Source organism: Agelaius tricolor, unplaced genomic scaffold, assembly GCF_023055355.1.
Source record: "Agelaius tricolor isolate 1412-34295 unplaced genomic scaffold, bAgeTri1.0.p SCAF_32, whole genome shotgun sequence".
NCBI lineage: Eukaryota > Metazoa > Chordata > Aves > Passeriformes > Icteridae > Agelaius > Agelaius tricolor.
In genome coordinates this window covers 3,522,575-3,542,334 of record NW_027269292.1, presented here as the reverse complement: position 1 = coordinate 3,542,334, position 19,760 = coordinate 3,522,575, and the positions used below count along the sequence as shown (strand labels likewise).

At 43.1% G+C, this 19,760-nt stretch overlaps 2 protein-coding genes across 6 annotated transcripts in view; both read right to left on the bottom strand.

Annotated features, from left to right (window-relative positions):
• The window catches only part of HELZ (helicase with zinc finger), an 85,387-nt gene extending 81,174 nt beyond the window's left edge, over window positions 1-4,213 (bottom strand). For 2 of the 4 annotated variants that reach the window (XM_071451186.1, XM_071451188.1), the window contains exon 1: window positions 4,158-4,213. Coding sequence is in view for 1 of the 4 variants with exons in the window: in XM_071451189.1 (XP_071307290.1) it covers window positions 4,158-4,164 (7 nt within the window). In the remaining 3 variants the exon portion in view is untranslated. The remainder of the gene's footprint in view (window positions 1-4,157) is intronic. The other 2 variants (XM_071451189.1, XM_071451190.1) reach the window with 2 other exon arrangements.
• A 6,830-nt stretch (window positions 4,214-11,043) lies between these two features.
• On the bottom strand, window positions 11,044-19,745 carry PSMD12 (proteasome 26S subunit, non-ATPase 12). Of its 2 annotated transcripts, XM_071451221.1 has the most exons (11): window positions 19,553-19,745; window positions 17,566-17,625; window positions 17,250-17,378; window positions 16,079-16,186; window positions 15,043-15,147; window positions 14,454-14,603; window positions 14,143-14,277; window positions 13,487-13,599; window positions 12,955-13,129; window positions 12,364-12,441; window positions 11,044-11,492 (listed from the first exon to the last, which is right to left on the bottom strand). In XM_071451221.1, the coding sequence occupies exons 1-11, from the start codon at window positions 19,658-19,660 to the stop codon at window positions 11,283-11,285; spliced, it is 1,371 nt and encodes a 456-aa protein (XP_071307322.1). In that variant the 5' UTR covers window positions 19,661-19,745; the 3' UTR covers window positions 11,044-11,282. The 2 variants fall into 2 exon arrangements, with proteins under 2 accessions (XP_071307322.1, XP_071307324.1); XM_071451223.1 differs by lacking the exon at window positions 11,044-11,492 and having other exon boundaries at window positions 12,363-12,496.
• Between the last annotated feature and the right edge of the window lie 15 nt (window positions 19,746-19,760).

Genomic DNA, 19,760 nt, shown 5'->3' with positions numbered 1-19,760 from the left:
ATTTGGGTATTATGTTATAGCCCCATTAAGTATCCTTTAACTTCAACTGACAGTGCAATAGAAATGCAACAGAAAAACAAATTCTCACCCATGGGTAATTACAATCTCCCTGCTTCAATTCCCAATCCCTTCTTTTCCTACAGTAATATTCACTTTTCTGTGTTTCTCAGACATGAGGGATTGCTTCTGTTGGAAGGCTCATGTTGTAAACATTTGTGTGAAGAGAAAAGCTCAGTAAGCAAGACTGTTCTGGAATAAGGAACCTGAGTCACATATCAGTGTCACCATCATGAAATCCCCAGGAGCTGGCCTGTTCCTGGAGCAGCTCTGACCTTGCAGACTCCAAATGTCCCTGTCTATGAAGTTCAGTTATTTTCTCCCACCCCAAAACATTTGGGGACAACAAATGTTTATTTTCCCAGTCAGTATCTCCAGAAGACCAAGAGAAGATCAAACATTCCTTCAGATTTTTTAATTCCATACCAATGCTGATGGAAACTTCTGAAAAACCAGTCTCTTTTACAACATTCTCTCTTCCTTGTTGAAAAAGAATGGCAACCACAGAAGTTTGCACTAAGGGGAGGAAGAAATCCAACACATACAGTACCATGTCCCTAAATATATGTCATTGATAGAAATAAACACAAATGCTGCCTTGCTGCCAAAGGCCACAGAAGAGATAGCAAGACAAACAAGAATGAAAAAGGAAGGTCTTGTTTGTTCTGAAAATCTAACTCACAATCCTTCCATTTATGGGGGGAAAAATACATACTGAAAAGGAGATTTTGCTACAGCATCTCAGCAAAAGAAGCGAGAAAGGATTCAACAGCTGAAATACGAGCAGGAGGGAGGGCTGGGATTACAAAATTTGGAATTTTCCCTGCCATGATGAGCCACTGGCAGCGCTGCACAGACAGGAACACTGGGGATCTGCTTCCTTCCAGGAAGAAAGCTTCAGCAGTGCCAGGAGAAACGTCAGGACAGGACTGAGGCTGTTGGGATTCTTGGCCTGCTGATCCCCAGGCAGGGGAATTCCAGCTGTCCAAGCACTCTCTCCCTGAGCTGGAGCAGTGGCACACCATCCATCCATCCATCCATCCATCCATCCATCCATCCATCCATCCATCCATCCATCCATCCATCCATCCATCCTTCCTTCCTTCCTTCCTCCTCCTGCTCCCAGGCAGCTCCCACAACCTTCCTCAGTTACTCAGGCTGTACACAGGGGATGCATTTAAATTCATTCCAAAGACTTTGTTAATTTAGATTTCACTCCTGTTACCAGACCTGTGAGGTCCCACTGACCTCAGGAGGGGATGCCACTGAGGTGAGAGATTCAAGGGTTTTAATAACCTGAATTGCTCCAGCAATTGTTTCTGCCACTACTAAAATGAAAACACCAAGATTAATGCTCAGTAGCAAGTATAAGATGGTAGCAAATAACAAATAAAAAGAGAAACAAACCAATACCCTGAAATTCAGAAAGAATATCCAGCTATAAACGCAAAGGGGGTTTTACTAAAAAAAAATAATTGCCAACAATGGAGAAAATATTTCATCAGACAATTAAATTAACAGAGTTGGAAAACATCATTAATATTATTGCTCAGCTCCTACGTGGGCTCTTTCATCCACAGGCGTCAGGACTCCTCACAAGTCAGTATAAGATTCACCATCCCTACTTTAAATTCCTCCAAAAGGAAGCACAAACAGGTGAAGTGATTTGCATCAGGCTCTCCACATCTCTCAAGCACTAGACCTGTACCTTACCCAGCTGGGAATATTCCCTCTTCAAGCTTTCCAGGCACTCTGACTTACATCTTTTGAGATGAGAATTCCTCTACAAATCCAGGCTTTGAGCAGTGAAGGAACTGCAAAGTTCTCTGCAAACCACAGCCCTTCTTCTACAACCAGATCTGCTCCCACTGATCCCAAAGCCCAGGAGGAACTTCTGTGAAACCAGTGAGATTTCACAAAGGAAAAGGATCCTCCATGGCACATCAAGAAGCAGAACTGGGACAAATTAGAGAATAAGATGCTGCTTCCACATCTCCCTTTAAGTTTTAGTCTGATGGGAAGAGGTAAAAACAAGCCCTCAAACAACCAAACAAAAAAAATCCCAAAATAGACCAAAAAAAAAAAAAAAAAAAAACCAACAAAATCAGCAATTACAACCTTTCAAGTCTTTAAGCCATGACTTTAACAAGCCTCTACCACAGAAAAATTCATCTGGCTCACCTAAAAAGGCACAGTGCCTGTATGAATTAAAAGAGGGAAAAATACACACTGTACATTTCTTAAGTCCAAAAAAATCACAGAGGTGAAGAGTGATAAAGGAAATGTCATTTCAGCTAGGAAAAATAAAGAAGTAATTTCTGCTTTCAGAACAAATTACAAAGAGAACTCAATTTATCAGTAATAACACATAAAATGTTCCTTCACTTACCAATAAAGAAAAACTGCTCGGCTAATTAAAGTTCAACAAAAAAAAAGCTTAACTCAGCTTCTGCCACTTACAATTTCTGCACTGCCAAGTCTGATTCCCTGGGTTTGCACCCAAGGAGGTGGAGGGAATGTGGTGGCCCCTCATACACTTTCCCCTCCTCTAAGTTTGAACTGAATGTTCAAAATCAGCTCCTCCCTATAGACCTGCCCAGCACTCCCAGACTGTCCCCATCACAAAAGCTTTCCCATTAAAAAAAAAAAAAAAATTAAATTTAAATAAAAAGAAAAGGGAGTTTTCATTCACAATCTGCTGTGGCTGAAAAGTACTGAAACAACCCAATTTAACACACATTATTTTAAATCCTCCCTGACCTACCTATCAGTCTTGGAAAATAATGCAAACTTGCCAAGGATCACTTGCATATTTTTTTTATTTTTTATAAAGGAACATGCCTTTTCTTATATAAAGAATGGCAGGTGGTGTATTTTATCCTTTGCCTTGCTTCAATTCCACTAATTATTAAGAACAACAACATTAGACAATGTCAGCAATCCAAACCATCCCAACAGGACCAGCCATGGTGATATACTCAATCTGTCAATGGGGATATCCATTTTCAGAGTATTTTTCTGTCTCATAACTAAATTCTTTTGGTTTTTCAATGAAAATTGAAATGTATTATTTTAAAACTTCCTCTCAAGCTCGCTGTACCTTTGATAATGCAAAAATTCTATTATCTTGTTAACTCTTACTCATTTTGTCATTAACTGGGAAGCAGCCCTGCAACTGTTTCCCTGCAGTTATTTCTTAATTTCCATCAATGATATGTTTAATCATGTTACTCTAATCGAACAACAATTGCCTAACAAAGCGCCGAAGCCAAAACAACAGCACTCCTTTTTCAATTAACAAAAGGACACGTCCCACCGCAGGAAAGGTAACACAGATCCTTCTCCTGCCTGAGGATGTGCCCTAAAAATACACATGTAAGTGGCTGCTGGAAGGGCTGAGTTGCAATGTGCAGTGGAAACTCTCCCGTTTTCAGTTTCAGAGCTGATCCAGGGTAGAAAAGCTGCTCTTAGGACCTGTCTTAAACCTCCCAACTTCAGTTCACTCTCCCTGCCAAAGCCTCCTGCAGAAAACAAAAACATAAGCTCATCTGCCCACCCTTCAACCGCTCCGAGGGGGTAATTTTACAACAGCTGTTAAATTCTTCCAATTTATTTTTCCATCGCTCCGCAAACCCTACCTACCCAATTTTTTTTTCCACTTCTATTTCACCATTGTTATTTTCCGGCCGTCTCTCCCATCCCCTCCCGCCCCGCCCGGTACAAAAACAAAGCTGCCTCCCACCCCCCCTGCATCCCCCCCGAGCACCCCCGGCTCGTGCGAGGCATCCCCGGCTCTGCGGCCCTTCCCGCGGGCCCGGCCGGCCGCGGGGCCGCTCCGCCCGCCCGCGGGCCCCGGGGAGCGCGGCGGCGCCGGGGTCCGGCCGAGCGCCCCGTAAACACCCCGCGAGCGGCGGCCGCCGCAGGCCCTCCGCGGACACAGGGCCCGCTCCCGCCGGCTCCGCGCGGCCCCCGCGCCCCGCAGCGCCCGCCCCGCCGGCCGCGGAGCCCCGCGGGTCCCCCGAGGGCGCGGCGGGGCCGCGGGCGGCCGGTGCGGGCCGCGCTCGGTGCCCGCGGGGGCGGTCGGGGAAGTCCCGACTTACCTGTCATTACTTTCTACGCCATCTTGGATCCACTTGTCAACGTCCCACAAAGCATTGTGGGAAAGGCCGGCCCTCCCCGCGGCCCGGAAGGCGGAGGGCGGCGGTGTGAGGGGACGGGACGGGGACGAGAGCGGGGATGGGAACGGCAGCGGCGTGGGGATTGGGACGGGGATAGCAATGGGGACCGGGACGGAACGGCGGTGGGGACAGGGTCGCGGTCCGCCATAGGGGCTGAGGATGGGGACCGGGACCCGCTGTCCCCTCAGCCCGGCGGCCGCTGAAGCGCAGCCGAGGGCCCCCTCACGGACAAGCGTCCAGGGCCACCCCCCTCCACTCCGCCCGCGCTAGGAACCGGTAGCTTCGAGGGGGTTTCCATGTTTTCTTTTTTTTTCTCCTTTTTTTTTTAATTTTTTCCTCCCCTTTCCTGGGCTCGGAGCGCAGCTGCGGAGCCCGAGGGTCGCTGGCGGGGCCGGTACCGGCAGCCGGGGGGGGCGGCCAGAGCCGGACACGGAGCCCACCCCTGAGAAAAGCTTGGAAAGTACTTTTTCTCATGGTTTTGCTACGGCGTAAGTTTGGAAATTTTTTTCCCCTATTTGGTTTGGGGTTTTTTTTTTAATTTTTTTTTTCCTGTGGCTTTTTAAAGTTCCTTCCCTCAAAGAAACGGGGGAAGCCGGGTGCGGGTGCCGAGGCTGCCGCAGGTGCCGGAGCAGCTCACGCTGTCCCGGTGTTTTCCAAACCCCTCCGCCCGTGCTGAAGGACTGCTGGTAACGCGTTTCTGGCTGCTCATGAATCCCAGAAACTGCTTTGCATAACAGTTTTATTTTCATGGAGTAATCTTCCCTGTTAGCTGTGTTTTCATGTTCTTTGGCAATCAGTTCTTAATACCTACGCTGCTTTGCAAACTGGCTTTTTCAAGGCGTTACCGGCTTGGCTGCTGTGGATGGGTGCCCTGTGCTCTGCATAGGCTGTTGTGCTTTAGGGCAAAGTGGACAAGAAATTGGGGAAAAGCAGCTCACTTCAGGAGCTTAGGAAAGTTTATCACTAAAACAGGATTCCAGTGTTTCTTAAAAACTTTTCCTTCCCCTTTAATTGAAATAAGAACCAGATCATTTTAGTATTGGATCTCGCTGTAAAATGTATTTACATTTATATTTAAATTTACGTCTAATGCCTCGTAACTCTTTGAAGAATAACCACCAGCCAAGCCTCTGATGCATTACCACTGCAAGAAAATACTTGTGCCCAGGAAGGTTTTCAATATTCATCAGTAATGCATTTATAGAGAGCTCCATGCAACAATGTAAATACAGGAGGAAATAAATCTAAATAAATCCTTTGCATTTGCTACCCAGTCTTAGATCAGTCTACTTTTTAATTCAGCTTCATAACTAGCTGGGAGTGCAGTTGTGCTGTCACAGAGAAGAGTGTGGGTGGTCCCAGCCTCAACGCAGGAGATGCCATTTCAGGATAAAACCCTCCAGTGGAACTTGCCATGGGCCATCTCTGCTGTCCCTGCTGCCAGCCTGACACCTTTCGTAGGGCTGTGCCTTGTGTTTTCTGTGGGCACTGAACAGGGATCAAAGAAAGCTGAACCCATGGTTAGAATCCAACTAACTTTGTGTCATTCAGTCCAGGTGGTGAAATGGAGTAAGTCCTTTTCCTTTGGAGGCAGGTTGTCTGGTTCCTAATGAGCTTTATCTTACTGGTCATTTTTTTCTGTTAGAAAATGCAAAGGTTTTCTTCAAAATAAATGACAATTAGAGAAAGCAGTGGAATTATCAATGTATGCATATTTTTAGATATAAACACATATCCTCTGAAGTTCAAGTTGGAGAAGACAGAAATTTAGTTGGGTTTATTTTTCACATAAGCTTTCTTTGAGTCCATTTGTTCTGACAGTATTTTTTTTATAATGTGCTAAGAAAAAAATTGTGTGGCAGTGACTGAGTTATTGGAGGATCTGTTCAGTGACAGAGCCCATTGTTATCACTCTCTGTCTCTGCTGATTTAAAGTTCCAGATTGGATGTACCAAGAGGCACAGGCTGCTGTGAAAAGGTGGCAACTCTGCCCTGTAGGAACAGCCCAGAAAGGAGCTGGGGAGGACAATGGGAGCAGGGAATCCCAATGGATAAAACACAACATGGAGACGTGCCCTTGCACCCACTGCTTTTAATGGCCTTGGTCCTTTAACCCTTTTAGCCTCATCTGAAGGAGGTTTCAGTCTATTTTGTCCAGTGTATTGCACAAACCCTCAGTAGAGGTGCCAGAGGCTGGGCAGGGAGCCAGCAGCTCTGGGATGGGGGTGGCTGCCAAGCACTGCCCTGTCCAAGCAGAGCCTGCAAGCTTGGAACAACTCTCCTGTTTCCATGTGCAGTCCCCTCCAAGCTCTTTCAAGGTCCTTGTTACCAGATTGAAATTTGGTCCAAAACAAATGGGGCTCCAAGGGCTCATGAACCTTGGAAGTTCTGCTCAAGGTGAGAATCACAGCAACTACCTTAAGGGATGAGATCCCAAATCCAAACAGCCTAAAAAACCTAAACTTGACTTTAGAGCCACTTCTGTGGTAACATCCCAGGAGGCAGAGAATGGCCCAGGAACTGGTTACAGATTACCTGGGAGAAAAGACTTCACTGACATGGTTCAATACAGTATGAAAGGATAATTCAACAAAATATATCTTATTATTGTAAGATTATTATATTCCTACTGCTGTGAGAGGAACTCAGTATCTATCTCTATGAGACATCTCTTTCTCTTTCCTTGATGTGCATTACCCCAGTGGAAGCTGCAATTTTGACTTCCAACCTCTGCTCTCCACCACATCATTCACAGCCCCTCAGGATGAGCTGCCAGCCAGGCTGGGACTGAGCCCTGGGCAGGGCACAGAACCAGATGTGTGACATGGTGATTCCTGCCCTGCATTTCCAGAATTGTCCAGACTTCCTAAATTCCTGGACTCCAACGGGGTTTCATGGCAAGAGGAGAGCTTGCAGTGCTAGACTTCTGCCCAAAGAGACAGGGAGCAGGGGGTCACATGGAGTCTGGGGGGAGAAGAAAAGCAACAGTGGATGTTGGAAATGTAAGAAATACCAAAGATATCATGGGGAAGCACAAGAGAGTAACAAAGACAAGGAATTCCCACTCAGCATCATGAGACTTGACAGGATTCAGATCCTCAGAAGCCTAACAGTGATATTTCTAGGGACTCATTATAATGATAAAATTTTCAAAAACTCTCCAATGAATGCAGCAGTATCAAACTCAATTTCACCTGTACATTTTTTAGGATTTTGAAACCTTTCAAATCTGAAAATAGCAATTTCTTACTGGATGTTTAGAAAGCCCACCCTGCCAGGAGCACGTGTACAAGGAATCCCTGTGCAGAAGCCCTGACACATCGTGTCTCCCTACTCTTCAGTCAGGATTCTGGAAATGATGCTGGCTCCCAGGGCTTCCCCCTGTTCTGTGAAGCTAGGAGCCATGCCCTGCTCCTTGGAGAATCCAGGCTCCTTGCCAAAACCCAGGGGTTTGAAAACCTGGGGCCACTCAGGGCTGCTAGGCTCCCTGCCATGAACAGAGATCTGAGCAGAGCTCTGAAAGGTGTGGCCCAGATTCTGGCACAGCTGGGAACTCTCAAACTCTCACTTGCTCCAGGCCTAATGGAGACCTGGTCGCCAAAAAGCCCTGGAGCTCTGACTCACCCAGGAGCTGCACACTGGCAATCACAACTGCAGCTTGGTTTCTGCGTTTTCAAAACAAAACCATTCTCACCATTTGAAACTTATACTGCTACTTTTTGCTTTCTCTTCTGCTTTCACAGGAAATTCAGAAAATCAATTTCCATTTTATGCTCAAGTTCACTCCCGTTTCTGGGAACTGGTATTTCATGAATACAGAAATCTCCATTTTCAATCAGCTCCACTCATGATGTCTAACCAGAATGCAGGAAAAACCATTACAATTAACATGTAAGAGTAATAAGGACATAATAGAATACATTCAGCAGGGAATTGCCTCCCTGACCCTGCAGCCCAACATCCCAGCAGGCTTCTCAAACAGTTCCTTCACCCCTGAGCAACAAAACAACAGGAGGCCTTTCTCAATGGAAGTGCCAGACAGATTGCAGCAACAGGAGCAATGTTTTTATTGTCTTAGCACACTGGACCTTTACAAATGTTTGAACTCCCTCAGAAGCAGCAATCATGGGAAAGTAACAGAAGTTAAGTGGTTTAGCCTCTGCCACAAACAAGGCAGTGGTAGACCTGGGATTAGATAGGAACAGTAGTTCTTAGTCTTGGTAAACAATAAAGCAAATTCTTTCTAAGCAGCCATTAATGTCTGGTTATTAGGCTGAAGAGCAGCAAGTTTTGATTTTCCAGCATGAAAATTCCCCTGGAATTCCTCCAGAGTCCTCTAATGAACAGATGATCTCAACTTTAATCTTACTTCATAATTATCCATGGGTAAATTTCAACATGGACTCCTTAAGCACATGTAATTTCTAGAGCAAGTAATATTCAAACTAATTCATTTCTCCTTTGATCCACAAAATGAGAGCATTGAGAAGCAACCAGCAGCAAGGGGATGTTGAGGGTACACTGAGGAGACAGAAACTATAAATGTCAGAGTAATGTGGTGGTTTGATCCCACACTGTCAAGATCAAAGATCTTCAGTCTCTGTTCATTTTTTCTTTTAAGAAATTGGCATGTCTTTATGCTGACCTTTGAATTGCTCATGAAGGACTTAGATCTGACATATATCTGCATTCTTGAGATGAACTGGCACCAAAATTTAGAGCTTTTTTCCTAGCAACCTGAATGTGACAACCTTTTTGAGACAGACTCAAGAGTCACTTCCATTTTCATCAATAGTGATCTGCAAGAAAAAAAAAAAAAAAAAGAAAAAAAACCCCACCAAACCTAAACTTCAGGCTTAAGAGATTCTTTTCCACTCACTTGGAGTTACCCTATAGCTTAATAATTCTAGAGTTTTGTTTCCAAACTTGTATACTTCTATTTTAACTTGGAGATGTATGGGGAGTGAAACCCTGAGTGATTCTTGCTTCTGGCAACAAGAACTCAGAGCAGAGCAGAGCAGAGGTCTCACCCCGAGGACAGGGAGGGAGGGAGTCTGCCTGGGCCCTATGTTCCAAACCCAGACTAAGGTGTTCCAACTGCAAACAAAAATCTCTTTCAGATCCAAAGGCTTGATCATTGTGGATCTTTGGCACAAATACAGACCACAGAAGTGAACCTTTATAATCTTTCTGTACTGACTTTTAAGGAGATACCTGAGCTGCTGAAAGATAAGAGTTCTGCCATGTTCTTTCTAATGCTGACAGCAAAAGGTGGGTGTGAGGGGAGAGAAATCAATTCCCCTCTCCAACAAACTGGTGCTCTAAATGCAGCCAAAGGCAGCAGAGAGGGACAGAGCCTGGACAGAGAGGGAGGAGAATCTGCAAGAAATCCAGAAAGAAGAGCCAGGGAAGCACTGAAACATTCCACTCTGGGATAAAAAGGAAAAGAGGGCTGGCTGGGAAAATGGGTCCAACATAGCTGGTAAGAGCATCAGAGGTTTACATGCTTGGGGTTGAAAATTCCAGACCAGACTTCAACTGGAAGGAAAATGTTTATGATAAGAACAGGGAGAGGCAAGTTCCCACTTCCCCTGATGACCCATTGCTTCCCTCTCTGCTAGCTCTTGCCTCAGTTTCCAGATGATGTATTGTTTTCTGAGCTATCTGCCCATTGTTCTGACAGCAGCCAGTTTTGCTCATGCTACTGAAACCTCCCAATGGCCAGAACATCCCATGCTCACAAATTGTCATGACAAAATTTTAAACAACTTGTACAGCTGGGATTATGATACAGTTTAGGAAGTTAGATGGTAAACATTCTGTGCATTCTGAATCCTGCTCCTCTTCCTTCCCTTACTGATAGTTCAGCTGCCTTTTTGTTGTTCAAATGCAGTGAGCTGGATTGGAAAGGCTTTGAAAGTTAAGAGCTTTCCAAATTACACTCCCAAACTTCCCATCAGCCATGTCCAAAGTCAGCATTTCAAATGCAAATCACTGTTTACAAGCTTCGATCTTTTCCTGTCCCTTCAGACTTCCCTCACTCAAAATCCCTGTCTGGAGCCTCCCAATTTCTGTGTATTCACATGGAAAGAGCATTAGTCTGAATGAAGCTCAGTGTGCTTGTAAGAAAATGGGATTTATGTATGTCTCAATACATCATTTACAATAGTAGTCTCTTCTTAATTAATTATGAACTGAATGGTTATGGCTAGCATGAAAAATCATTCTAAACCAGAGCAAATTCAATAGAAGCTCCATTGATTCTTACTACACTACTTGTTCTACTATTTTACTTCCTTAAAAAAAACAAACCAGGGCTAAAAGTCCACAGCTTCTCTCCATTACAAGGAGGGTAAAGTAAATAACAGAACATGATCTGCTCAGAATTAACACATTCATGATGAGAAGCAGCAGCTTCCAAGTACCAGCTTAGATAACTGACTGCCATTGTAGCCCTTGCAACAAAGCAGGCAAAATTAGTGACTTGCAGCAAGCAGACAAAGGTTTAGGTACTTACTCATGTATTGATTGCTCTGGCAGTTCACAATTATCAATAAATTCTAACTGTAGCACCAAACCATAAGAAATAGCATTATTCTTAAGCATAAACATGATTTTGTTCAAAGAGTATCTCAGAACAACTTTACATTATCATTTTAAGTTACCTCTTTGTAAAACCCTAGGATTTTATTATTTACAGTATATCCTGTCAATCACAGCCTCAAAAATAGTCCTGTAATGAAATAACCACAGAATTCTATGTTAGACAGATAAGGGTTCACATTGAAAAAAAGAAATCACAAGACTATTATTATACAGGCAATACAGTTTTATTCTGTTCTTTCACCAATTGTAGCAAAAACATTTAACAACTGAATGAATAATCAAGGGAACTTAATTGTCAACAGGAATTTCAGAATTATGTTCTAAATTTTAGACCAGGAAGGCTTGACAGGGAGAAAACAAACCATATACACACTTGTAATAATAGTCTCTATTATGAAGATTTAATGCCTTCTTTAAAAGCACTGAGATTATTGAGGCACCTTACTGCAGGTTATGGATCATCTCTTCTTTGGCAATGAGATGTGTGGTTTTGTTAACTAGGGCCATGAGGGAGTTGAGCTTGTGAGACCAGTCATTGAGGATATTGTTTGGGTCCTTAGGCCTCTGGAAATTGATAATTCCTGCCAGCCTGTCTACTTTAGCAAAGATGGTTTTATTAACTACTAGGTTAGACAAGAACTCCTCCGATTCCTGCAAAGACAAACAGCACTAAGTCAAGAAAACAGCATTTTTACAAACCACCAGAATTCCTCCCAAACAGCATGAAAGCACCAGGAACAAGATTTTCTTTACACACAAGTACAGCTGTAACAATTTTGTACTTAAAAAATGCAGGATACTTTAATATTACACATGCTGGCAATGCAAGGTACTAGCACAGGTATTCAAAAAAAAACCAAAAAAACTTTTTGTTTTCTATTGACCTATTATCTTTCATAAAATTAAAGTTTAATATACAACCCCAACAGACTTTTACACTTTAGAGTACTTGGCTACACAGATACCAGAACAAGTCATGTGGCAAGCAAGGCTTGGGAAAACCCCAGTGAATTACTGACCACTGTCAAAAAGGGTTTTTCCTGAGTTTGTGGAAAAAGCAGATTCCATGGAAAGGGTAAAGCTTTTCATTTGCACTCCAAATACCAGGAAGTGTCATTCTGCTTGGAAAGCTCTTGAAAACACGAAGGGGGATGGCAGGAAGACCCCTCCACCCCATGTTCCCAAAGTGCCAGCACCCATGAACAGGGCCATGGACAGGTGAGGGACCCTCTCCCCAGCTGCTTTTCACCCCTCATTGACAAGAACCTCTTGCCACTGAAACACCAGACAAGAAGCTGCAGCATTTACACGAGGCCTTGAACATCAATGAACTTCTAAGAGCAGCTTTTGCCCCATGGGCATGTGCATCATGAAACTGAGTTTGAGGTTTAATGAATAGTTTTCTAGCTCCCATAAAGGCAGAAAATGAAATCAAAGAAGAACATTACTCTGCTGACTAATCACATCTCTGCCACAAACACACCCCCCCTTATGAAAGAAGGATAAGCAAAGCAAGACTTACATCAACAGACAGATCCAGGAGTTGTGCCATTCTCTTCATTGTAATTCTGGTATAATACTTAGCCATTATTCTAATATTCTGGAATAAAAGTGTTCAGAGTAGAGGGTTATGTGCAAAAAATAATTGAAGCAGGCTGCAAAAATATAAAAGTCCATGTTAAAAGGAGATTAGGAACTGTAGTGCTCTAATGGCAGTCCAGCATGGGGGACATGAGGGATTGTGAACAAACAGCTCTTTTGCTGGTGGAAGGCATAAAAGTCTCTACATGATAAATTATTAAGAAAAGAAATCAACCAATTCTGAATTTAATACAAAGCAAGACTTTCAGATTTCTGCTTTATTGAAACATGAATGCTAAATCTCATTTGAGTGTAATATGCTCTTTTTGGTGGCAACTATTCCAAATATAAACACACAATAAAGATAAGCAAGCAAATCAAATCTTGAAATGCAACAGAAAAGAAAAGAGACCTCACCTGCTGCTTTATTAGCTACTTTTTGTCTTCTTTGTGATTAAAATACAGCAAGCAGAAAGGAATTTTAGCTGAGGCATTGAGTAAACAGCTGATGGTCACAGACACTGATACTTACATGTTCCACAACTCTGTTCTTTAAATCTTTCCATCTCTTTTCACCTTCCTCTGTACAGCCAAAAACATCTGTTGCAGGACTGTCAAGGGATCCTTCTCTCAACTCCTTCCCATATTCTTCAACTAGGGCACTCCACCTCATCAGCTCCATGGTGGTAAATAGTTTTAGGAGGTCTCTAAATGGTTTAGTACAGTTGGATTACAATCCTGTATTAGTAAGGCCTGGTTCATACTTAAAATAGATCAAAGGCATCATTTTAAATGCTTTATACTTATTACCATAAAGAACAGGGGCAGCTAAAATCAGACTATTTCTAAGAAAGATCTTTCTCTTACAAGAGAAAGAGCATTTATTTTTACACACATTTAGTTAGATTTATTTTCACATAGAACAACCATGATATTTTTGCAGTATTCCTAATGCAGCATTAAATTCAGTTGCTTACAGCAGACTCAGCATAAAGAGATTTATTTGCACTGTTAGGGAGAGACACTTTTTAATCTAAGAATTGGTTATTAGAAAGGATACTTACTTATACTTGGGGATTTCTTCTAGCTTTTTGTCACTACTAATTCTGTGCACCAAATCAGACTGTTCATTGTCATAAGGTGAAAGAATAACATAAAGAACAACGCTCTTCAGTGCCTGTTCAAGAGCAAAGAGTGTGGGTTTTTTCCCATAATTAAACAGAGAAACTGAAAAAACTGATACAGAGCTTAGAGTTTAATATATAGAAGATTTAAGCTCAGTGTATTAAAAAATTAGGATGAAACTGATGTTATCTTTCAGAAATGAACTGTGGTACAATTGACACAGGTTAACCGAAATTCTAGTATTTCAAATAAATACATGAAGAAAAAAACCTTTTCAAACATGAAAGACATCTGTACTGCACACACAACAGCACCAATGAGACCACACTTGCACAGCTGTTTGTAATCTCCACACTTGTATGCAACAGTTCAGACACTGTCAATCTCAAAGGTAATAAAATGAAGATGAAAGATTGATTAGAAACATTCTTTTGAAATCAACTCTATCATCTGTTTTCAACTAACCAATTTGTTAATACAACCATTTAAATAAAAACAGACTGATGAGCTATTTCATCCTCTGTACACTGATGTGCTAAGAAATGGGTATTTGTCACATGGAAATACAGTGATTTTGTAGTGGAAGTTTTTTTACCTGTTGCCACTTTTCACTTTCAGCCTGGATACAGGGAGTGTCATAAATGGCTCTGTAGTGCTTACAGATGGAGAGGTAGGAGCCTTCATGTTGATCCAGCTGGATCATTAAGTTGTAGTATTTCAACTTTAGTTTCTGAAACAGTATCAAAAAGTCAATTAACACAGCTCTATGGCATGTAAATGAAATTCAGCTGAACCCCAGAAAACAAAAGGATTTAAACAAGTACACTTGGACCTGAAGAGAAGCAAGTCAGATTAAAATTTGGGTGGGGAGAGGGAGAAAAAGTGAGAAATCCTCCAATTACTTACTTCTGTGTTTTCTTCTTGAAAAAATTTTGTATTAATTTTTTTGCTGATAATTTGAGTCCGAATATAGTCCTTTACAGCTAGACAGAGTCTCATCTGCTCCAAGATAAATTCTACACGTTCTTTCTTTTCCATTGAACCATAGGTTTCCACCTGAAATGAAATTATAACAACTTAATATTGTCAAAGCCAAATCAAGTGAAGGTTTAACTGTGCCAGAATAGTGGGAGGCTGTCTGGAGGGGAGCACACCAAAACAAAACCACAGAAGAAAAGCTACTACAGAGCAAGTGAAAATTGAATAAAGGTTATTCCATTTTAATTATTGCCCCCATTTACACCAAAGAATCCACCAACACTAAACTCAATACACTAAGCAGAGAATTGAAATCCACTTTCCAAGTGGAAGATATTCTATGTAACCCAACCATGAGATGAAGAAAAGCAGTTAAAAGCTGAACTGCACTTTCACTAATAACAGTTCATCTCATTCCAGGCATTTCTGCAGGCATACCTGATTCAGTTTCTAACAATCTGAACACAGTCAGAATTAATTGCTATTGCTGGTGCAATTCTGAGCTCTGAGGTGTTACCTGCAGCTCCTGCAGAATGGAGGCAGCCTCTTTCACCTCCCCGTTCTGCTCCTTTATGGTTGCAAGTGTCTTTGTCAGGCGAGCGCGTTCGATTTCCACGTATATCTGAGGGCACAAGGAGGAGTTCAAACACTGGAATTCTCTAAAGAGGAGGGCAAGCTCTGAGACTGCAGCCCCACTGGGAAATACACCTGATGCTGTCATCATACAACCACTTTATTTGTTGTGTATCCATCACTACACTGGCACTGTCCACAATATACACTGATGAAATACAATGCATAACTGACACACAAACTTTTTTGGCCCAAATTAATCTAAAAATTAATGTCTACACTGACCCATCACTGCTTCAGCAAACACAAGGGGTATGCACTGTGAATATAGTATTGCATATTTTGTGTGCTAGAAAATATCAAAAGATCTGGGAAGTTAGACTTTAATGGTTAATGTGTACTAAGCACTACCCTTTGAATTATTTCACTTACTCCTAACCAGCCATTAATCAACAAGACTTGATCATTAACCATTTAGACTAACAGACAGAACTCATAAAATTGACACAAATTTGCCTAATTCAGAATTCTTTCTTTTCTTAAACCATAAGGAAGCAGTATAAGTAACTCACTTGGTATCACCTTCTGGTTATCATAACTATATGTAACACCTTGCTAAGTACAGGAGAAATTAAATTAAACCTGCCCGTTTCCCTAACAAATTCAAATACATGACATTTTAAAAAGTGAAAAGGAAATGGCATTTTAGGATTTTGAAATGTATTACTAACTATATAAATTAATAACACAACCAGGTACCTACATCATAGGAACATGACCAGTGTTTCAGCATATGATTTAAATATGGAAAATATCTGCAGTCTTTTGGAAGGAAATAAACTACTTGGCTTCTCCGAGTAATTTAAAAATTAATATTACTTGCACAAGATTAAAAAACAATACTAAGAAACTACATTTTTAAAGAAGGCAAACGTGTTTATTCTACCTTTTAGACACTGAGTCTTAAAACAAAGCCTTACTTTTCCTTCTGTGACCATCCTCAACGTGTCGATTAAGCGCAGTTTGACCGGTAAGTCTGTGATTTCTTCAACGTAAGTGCAGCACTGCTGGACCATTTTAGCAACTGCCTGGTATGAAAACAGAGGGGAAAAACATCTGTGCTTTCAGATTTGTCTAATGAAGTCAAGCTGTAACACTCAGAGTAAGTCATAAATAGTTTCACATCACACTGAAGAGACTCATTTCAGTGAACAGCACACAAGACCCATCTCCTCTCTTGGATTCATCAAGATGTGTACAATGATACCACAGACTGATGCTACAAGGCAAGCATGATGCTGTTTTGTCATTTATTTAATCTCATTTTTTCCAATCTTGAAAATAATCCATGCCATGCAATTCTGTCCTAAAAAGTAACTCCTGTTCTGCCAAATCCACAGGACTCACACAGACTGGCAGAACTTCACTGCTTGCCCTAAGACCTGCATGGCTGGAGAGACCTGGACCTTCTCTTAACTGTGTGCTCCACCCTCTCTCCCTGCAACAGCTGTGGATTCCTCAGGAAAGGAAGGAAGAGGGAGGATTTCTTCCTTCAGTAGCAAGCACAGGTATGGGAATGTGCACTTCCAGTAACAATGCTGGAAAAGCTGGTAAAATTATTATTAAAATACCTACTTCTAAAAAAACCCCAGAATTAAACTTCTAGAAATGTCTTCCTCAAGAAGTTCCTCAAAATTCAGCTGGAATGATCCATGCTTTTAGCTACAGTCTGTGCAAACTAAACTGTACTCCTACTTTTACACACACTAGTGAAGATCCTGCACACTGAATGACAGGTAACCTTTTCCCTCCTAAAGCAATGATGCCATTAAAATTACCTGTTGTCCAAACTGAACACACAGAGTGCAATAAACTTCACACTGCCTTAAATGCAAGTGCTTTATGCAAAGTATGCCAGTTTCAAAAGCAAGCATGCAAAGCACACATTTCATATGAGCACAACAAAATGCAGTAACTCTGTTTAATATACATCTGAACATGAATAAGGAATATGTCTGCAATACACACTGAGGAGAGTGCAAAAATGAACCACCATCTTTACACAGAAATCCCTACACACATGGGGAAACCAGAGACATAATACAGCTCCAAAATACACTTTCACTTTTTGTTTCAAACAATTAAATTCACCTGTTTTAACTGACTCCTTCTCTTTGATAGAAGAATAATATTTTCATTAAGAGCATCCCAGTCTTTAGCTTCGTAACACATTTTCACTATGGCAACTAAGATTCGGGATGTGGAGACCATGTCAGAAGCCTGGAACAAACCAAGAGCGTGTTAGAGACAGGATCAACAACTGCAGCCTTCCAGCACAAAGGGGAAAACTAATTTGCTTTTTAAAGAAAAGAAGGACTGATACTCCAAGGATACCCCAAGTCCCTTGACTTTAACCCAGTGGAATGTGAGGTGTGAACACATCCCAGCATCCCCGTACCCTACTCACCGTGCGGGTTTGTTTTTCCAGGGAGAGAAGGTTTTCAATGACTTCTTGCAATCTTCCTTCCTAATAGGACAGGCAAACAATTATCTCAGTGAGTTCAGAACATAATTCAGTTTAAACTGAGAGGAAATAAATAAAAATAAAGACAGCCTGTACACTATTTTTTCCCTTAAAAAATGCACGCATAGCACTCACTTTAAACACACAGTTCTACACAGATATAAAAGTGGACAGGTACCAGTTTCATTTTCACACAACACATGCTCTAAGTTGTCTGCCTCGGGAGAGAAACCTGGCAAGTTTCAGACAGGTTTGGTGAGCTCACATTCACTGAGCTGCATGGAAAACTCATTTCTTCTCTGGCCAAAACAGAGTTTTCAGTGAGATCAGATATGCAATTAAATACCTTGGCCAAAAAAAAAAAAATCTTCTCCTATTACTTTCACCCATATTCATATCTTAATTACAGTGTATTACACAAAGCATTAATTACAAGCTTTACAGGCTAAGCATGGAATTCTAATAGTTCTGGTTTTGGAGAAGTTTTGAGAACTGTATTTGCCTTTGTTTGGAGGAGTGTGACTTTTAGTCCTAAGTCACAAATTCTAGCAAAAATCTAGTTTAAAAAAAAAGTTAATATGGGTGAGTTTGTAACAGCCCATGGCAAGGGTGGGGCTGCAAAAAAAGCTTAGAAACTAGAAACAAAAAATGGTTAGAAAATTAGTAACAAACCAAAGAAAATGAAAGTTGTTTCTAAACCATCCCAGCTGAAATATTTTACACTACATACAATGGTTTGTCAAGGAGGTGCTCTTACTGCCACAGTTGATATGTTTTGCACAATGAAACATGGCCATGGTGTCCATTCCTTTGCAGAGCTGTGCCTGTGGGATGAAATCCCTGTGCCTGCTCTCCATATAATAATCTTAAAACAATCTAAGATGTCATTTATTTATCTTAAGGCTATTGCCTTCAGAACTGTACAAGCTGTGTGTCTTTCACAATGAGACACGTGCATCAATCAGAGCATTTGCAGCATGTAAAGTGTCGGATGCCATCCTACTGGGCCAACAAACGACAGCAACAACAGGGAACCTGCGGCTGCCTCACCCAGGGAAGTGTTCAAGGTCCATCTGGACCAGTGGAAGGTGTCCCTGCCCACGGCAGTGGGGTTCTGGATTCTATGGTTCTGTCTTTTCTGAGATCTGAGCTGCACAAGAATCTCCAGGCCACAAAACTTTTCTAGAGAACACCGATGCTGCATCACTATGAAGCCCGTGGAACACAGCCTGCGGTCACCCAGGGCGTGCTCACAGCGTTGTTTACTGAGCCCAAGGAGGCAGAGACGGCCCCAGAGCCCGTCCTGGCTCTGTGCCTCCATTCCAGCTCCCCGGGGCTCGCAAGTAACCAAGTTTAGGGATGCCCAGCGCTGCTTGTCCAGCCTGACCCGGGACCTGTTACAGCAAGGCACCTCTGGCGCACAGAGCCCCGGGGTGAACAAGCAATTCCGGGGAAGAGCCACGGCCCTTGCGGTGGAGTGGGGCCCTCTGGTCTCCTCACCCGCGAGGCTGCGCCCCGAAACCTCGTCCTGTCTCAAAATCACGAAGAGGCTGAGTTGGACGGAACCCAAAGGATCATCGAGTCCCTCTCTTGGCCTTGGTTCTGCACAGGACATCCCAGAGAATCCATGTATCTGAGAGTGCTGTCCAAACATCCCATAAGCTCTGGCAGCGTTGGGGCCGTGACCATTGCCTTGGAGAGCACCTTCAGTGCTCGGCCACCAACTTCCCTCCTGCTCACCCTTCCACACAGCCCTGAAACGGCGGAGCCGTTCACTCCTTCTCCTCCTCAGCACGGCACGGAGAGGCCGCGACCGGACCCGCATCGTGGGGCAAGATGCGGCCGCGGCTCGCTCCGCGCCGCCTCCACGCGCGGCCTAGCGCGCCATGACTCAGCCCGTCCGCCCCGCCAGGCTTCTCTCCCGCCTCACCTGCGCCAGCCGCTCGCACTCGGGCAACCTCTGGTCCACGGTCGCGCTGTAATCCACCTCCATTTTGACGATGCGGCCATCGGCCCGCTCCGCGCCGCCGTCCGCCATGTCCGCCCGTTCCGCCGCCTCAGCGCTCACCGGAACCGGCCGGGCCCGCGCGCAGGCGCGCCGGGGGCAGGCCCGCCGAAGGGCCCCGCGCCGCGGCAAG

Bases quoted from the DNA above. Each gene is read 5' to 3' on its own strand.
- PSMD12 (XM_071451221.1), bottom strand. From the start codon at position 19,660: ATGGCGGACGGCGGCGCGGAGCGGGCCGATGGCCGCATCGTCAAAATG. The intron at 16,187-17,249 runs GTGAATTTAATT...TTTTCATACCAG, and splicing joins GAAGGAGTCAGTTAAAACAG to GCAGTTGCTAAAATGGTCCA. The intron at 15,148-16,078 runs GTAAGGCTTTGT...TTGTGCCCTCAG, and splicing joins GGATGGTCACAGAAGGAAAA to ATATACGTGGAAATCGAACG.